Raw genomic sequence first — 5515 nt, forward strand, 5'->3', positions numbered from 1 at the left:
CCATATAAGATTTCTCACTGAATATCATTAATTGTGATACAAAATGTTGACTCTTTCCATTGTGACAAATAATTTCTCCAATTGTATAAGACAATTTAGTGTAAAAATCCAAGATTGTACTATTATATCCTATAAAATCATGAGAATTTTTGGTCAATAAACTAAATCAAATCAACAACTAAAAAGTATTAAATGCGTTTGGGCTATCGACTCAACCTCAAACTCCAACTCTTTTTGCTTCTAATTTTCCCTCCTTGAAAAGCTTTTGAACATCTTTTTACACTTAAATCCCTGTCACCAAAAGAGGTACTCAAGGGATCATCAATGGCTGTATGTGTAAACTTTCAAACATCACATATGGTAATCTCAATTTCCCTTAACTTCAAGGAGCTCAAAGAAAATCATTCCTAAACAAAAATCAAATATGTAACGGCTATCAATTTCCCTTACCCCCAAGACAAAATCAATCGCCGCCCATCACCTTCGTCGGACATCTGCTTTCTCATTTCAAAGTCCCAAGTTCAGGTTCACAAATAGTAGCAACAGCTTTCCAAGATCCAAAACTTCGATCAACATTCATATCTCAACGCTTTGGTTGGACGATTGCCCGACTACACCTGCCCCTCCCCTGATCGCTCTGAGGCAAGTCAGTAGTCAATCTCGCCCGGTGGGATGTTCGCGAAATGGCACCTGCATCTCCTCTGATCGCACTGAGGCATTTTGGTGTCGCTCCAGCTCGCAGTTTAATACGTTGTAACTTGTAAGTAGTGTTTATCAAGATGCAACTTGCTGTATTTAGTAATTAGCTAGCTGTAGGCAGTAGTCAATCTTGCGAGTTTTGCGGTTGTCTATTGATTTTTCAAACTGTTCTTGAGTGGTTGTTGGATCTATGTTCGTCCAGGTGGATAGATTAAGTACTGTGAAGCTGATTTTCTGGTGGGATTTCCAAGATTTTCTTCTTGTTGCATGAAATTTGTAAATAAGTACCGATAAAGATGGTTCATACCTGTGTTGATACAGTGTTGGAGGACTTGGAGTATTTAGAGAAGGGATTGTTTTTTGATCGAGGAGATTTGGTTGAGAAACTTAAAGTTGAATTGAGATTTCTGAGAACATTTTTGTGGTGTAGTTCGGGGTGGAGAAACTGTAGTGATGGTGGGTATTTGAGGTCTCACTTGATGAATATTGAGAGTGTACTGAGGAAGGCAGGAGAGGATCTTTCTTTTGCTCGTGATAGGGCAATATCTGGGAGCCTAAACGAGAAATTAGACCATGTAGTAGATGATTTGCTTGAAAAGGTTGAAGCTTTCAAGGTGGAAATTGGAGAAGATTTTATTGATTGGGCTAAACATTCCTTAGAACCAAACAATGCCATGAGGGGTGAAGTTCTGGTGGAATTTTTTGATTGTGTTCTGGTAAATCTGAAGGATCTGCTTAAGTTTGAAGGCAATTTGATTCTGTCTTTGAAGGAACAAATCTCAGCCCTTGAAGTGAAGCTACGATTCTTGAGAAACTTTGTCATCTTCACGAATAGGCAATGCAGTGGGTATGAGAATATCGGATTTTTTTTTACTTCTATTGAAGATACTGCAAATAAGGTAGCAGCTATTACTTATTTGTGCTGTCTCCAACGGACGGCTGAAAGTAAGGGAGAGTTAAACGAAATGCTTTCTGATTTGCTGGTGAAGATTAAGCCTAGTACGTCTGATATCATAGAAATGTTTGTTGGGATCCTGAAAGCTTCTAAGATCTCTCGATCTGACATTTATGTGGTGGGTGAAGTTGTGGTAAATTTTGTCAATTTTCTCCTAGAAATTCTTCGTCCTGCAAATGATCAAGTAGAACAACTTCGTGAAGGGTTGATACTCATAATGGCATTCCTCATTGACCCACCAGAAAATTATAAATGGGAGGGAAAACAAATTTCAAGTCAAACTGAAGCTGTAGTCAGTCAGGTAGCATCTCTCTGCTCATTCTATGCTGACAAAACAGAAGGTCAGATTCCTGTGGAGAAGGATCAATTGCTGTCTGATATGATTGAAAAGATTGCAGGGATTAAGACAAAAGTCGGAGAGATCTTTCCTGAAGTTTCAGGGCTGCCCTCATCTTTTTTCCCCAGGGTTGATAAACTGGGTATTGTTGACTCTTTCTTGAGAAATTTGATGGGGCTACTGGAGAGCAGGGCAAATTCAATTGCTTTTCTGACGCATCAATATGAAAAACTCCTTTCAGATCTAGAATTTTTAAGATCTTTTCTCGTGGATACAGCAAAGCAGCAAAATGAGCTGGAGGATCTAGTTTATATGTGGTCTTATATTGCCGGGGTGACAAATGAGGTAGAATTCGTTATCGACTCATTTCTGGTGGGAGATTATCCTGTATGGTATTATAAATTACGGCTCTCTGTAGCTGTAGATGTGATTGAACTTCTAAAGTCAAAGGTCAGAGCATTTTGCGAGCATCATAATCATAATCTTTATCTCCAAAAGAGTATGAGTTCTGATCCTGTGTTATCAGAAGTTAATTCCCCAAAAATAGATGGAACTTTGGTGGGTTTTCTTGATGAGGCTGAAACAATAAGAGTTAAACTTACCAGAGGTGGAATGCAGTTAGACATTGTTGCGATTGTCGGGATGGCTGGCCTTGGTAAGACCACTTTGGCCAAGAGATTGTACCATGAACCTTCAGTTGCACGTCATTTCCATGTTCGTGCATGGTGCTGTATTTCTCAAGTTTATGAAAAGAGAGATTTGTTGCTCACCATTTTGAATCAGATTATTGAGCTTACTGACCAAATCCGTGGCATGAAGACTGAAGATTTAGATGAAGTGCTTTACAAATCTTTGAAAAAGGAAAGGTTCTTCATAGTCATGGATGACATGTGGAGCACAGGGGCATGGGATGATTTGAAAAGATCATTTCCAGATGACAGAAATGGTAGTAGAATAATGTTTACAACTCGACACCGTGAAGTGGCTTTAGAATCCAAATCTGACTGCGATCCTCATGCTCTTCGTTTTTTTTCTGATGGAGAGAGTTGGGAGTTGTTGGAGAAGAGGGTATTTCAGCAACAAAAATGTCCCGAGGAGCTTGTAGAGTTAGGAAGGCAAATTGCAACAGCTTGCAAAGGATTGCCTCTATCAATTGTTCTAGTAGCTGGAATTCTTGCCAGGACACAGAAGAGAAAAGATTGGTGGATGCAAGTTGTGGACAGTCTAAGTTCGAAGCTTGTTGGTGAGATGGAACAATGCAAGGACATACTAGGTCTGAGTTTCAAGCATTTACCAGATCACTTGAAACCATGCTTTCTCTATTTCGGAGCACTTCCTCAGGGTGAAGAAATTGCAATTAGGAAGTTGATAAGGTTATGGGCTGCAGAAGGATTGGTGTGCAACAATGATGTAGCTGAAGACTATTTGATGGATCTGGTTAATAGGAGCCTAGTCATTGTTTCCAAAAGGAGGTCTAAGGATCATGGGGTCAAAACATGCCATGTTCATGATTTGCTGCATGATTATTGTGTAGCAAGAGCTAAAGAAGAGTGTTTTTTGATGCATATATATGATGATGATGTTAGAGAACCGGACCTGTCTGACTTGATATGCCAATTTGAAGGCCATATGGCACCTGATATTGTTGAGTATGATGTACGACGCCTGTCTGTCTTCTCTACGTGGGAGCGCTTCAGAAATCGTATGCCATCTGGTCCTCGTGTCCGCTCTCTCATGTTCTTTTCTGCTAATGTTACCAGTCAGTTCAAGTATCAGTCATCATTCAGTTCCCATATTTCTCGTATTTTTAACAACTTCAAGCATCTTAAGGTCTTAGATTTGGGGCGTATCAATGTTGGTGATTCTTTTCCTGGTCAAGTAGAAAAGCTTGTCCTGTTGAGGTACTTGGCTCTCCGAGGGCGCATAAAATCAATCCCATCATCAATAGCCAACCTCTGGAATCTTGAAACTTTGATTGTGAAAGGATTAAAAGGTGAAGTGACATTACCAGATACCATTTTAGAAATGGCAAGCTTGAGGCATCTCCACATAAATAATCGTGTTGTCTTTAGCTTGGATGACTCTGAGCCTGGAGATACCTCCCAATCAAACCTGGAGACTTGTTCCACTCTGTCTCTTTCTCACGGGATATGTGCAGAAATGATAATAAGAAGACTTGTGAACATCAGAAAGCTGAAAAGCATATTCTTTGAATCTTGGAATGACCTTGCAAACTGCAATCGCTTCCCAGTGCTCCACTGTTTGAGCCGACTTGAATCCCTTAAGCTGCTGTACCATGGTAGTATTCTGTTCCCCTGTGAAATGAGCTTGCCTTTGAGTCTTCGAAAGTTGACTTTGTCAAAGTTTCGGCTTCCCTGGGATGAAATGTCAACAATATTAAAACTACCCAACCTTGAGGTACTGAAGTTACTACATCGGGCCTTTGAGGGGGAGCAATGGGATATGGGAGATGCGGAGTTTCTTAAGCTGAAATTCTTGAAGTTAGATACTCTGAAGCTTGTTCGGTGGAATGCATCAAGTGACAACTTTCCCTGCCTTGAGCAACTGGTACTGCAAAAGTGTAAGCAACTTGAGGAGATTCCGTCTAGTTTTGGAGATATCCCTACACTAGAGAAGATTGAAGTGCAGTGGTGCAGCATTTCTGCTTCAAAATCAGCCACGGATATTGAGGCAGAAGAGCCAGACATCAAGGTCCTCATCCATCCTCCACTTGTGGAGTCCAGCTCTGAATAGAGCATAGGCATGCACTTGTTTTCATTCTAGTTAACAGTTTGTCTTTAATGTCTTCTGTTTTATCTCGTACTCTTAAGCTTAATTGGGATGCGAAAGTGATAGAGGATTTGATGAACAATTTTCCGTGTCATCTTCTGACATTCTTGTTCTAATCCTGGTAAAATTCATTGAGCCTGTTCTAGAATTTTGTCTCAACTGTAACTGATATGAAGGCTATTTGTCTTCCTCTGACGATGGTTTTGATTTTCATTATTTGTAAAGCTGCTAATTAAGCTGTCTATATCGAATTCCCACCGTTTACAAGCTTGGCTTTCTTTCAAAAGAAAGCAGTTGAAAAGACTGACAAACCAAGTGAGAGGCTGAATATTTATGTCATTTTATAGCTATACTGAGTAAGAGGGACAACTAGGAAAAAACAACTAAAGTTGAAAAGGAGAATACAAATGCATCTGCTATATTATCATCACCAAGTTTATGTTGTAAGAAACAGAAGAAAAGATGGAATTGAAGAAGGATCTTGCAATTACTGTAACAGATATCAGCTTCCACCACTTGAAATTGCTTGACTATTTGTCGTTATTATCTGTTCTTTATATATATATATATATTTTATTTATTAGTAAAACTGCTAACATTTCTTGAGAACAGAATAGAAGAAGAAATTGCATGACCATTATTGCATAGGAAATGCATTATCTACGTTTGTTTTGTTTAAAACAAATTAATAAGCAGATATTGCTGATATGATCATCATCAAACCCCAAGTACAC

At 39.3% G+C, this 5515-nt stretch overlaps 1 protein-coding gene across 1 annotated transcript; it reads left to right on the forward strand.

Annotated features, from left to right (window-relative positions):
- The first annotated feature begins 492 nt into the window (after window positions 1-492).
- LOC113704163 (putative late blight resistance protein homolog R1A-3) lies at window positions 493-5025 on the forward strand. The gene is made up of 2 exons (XM_027225880.2): window positions 493-760; window positions 902-5025. The coding sequence occupies exon 2, from the start codon at window positions 996-998 to the stop codon at window positions 4743-4745; it is 3750 nt and encodes a 1249-aa protein (XP_027081681.1). The 5' UTR covers window positions 493-760; window positions 902-995; the 3' UTR covers window positions 4746-5025.
- Window positions 5026-5515: the final 490 nt, after the last annotated feature.

This window comes from Coffea arabica, chromosome 1e, assembly GCF_036785885.1.
Source record: "Coffea arabica cultivar ET-39 chromosome 1e, Coffea Arabica ET-39 HiFi, whole genome shotgun sequence".
Classification (NCBI taxonomy): Eukaryota; Viridiplantae; Streptophyta; class Magnoliopsida; order Gentianales; family Rubiaceae; genus Coffea; species Coffea arabica.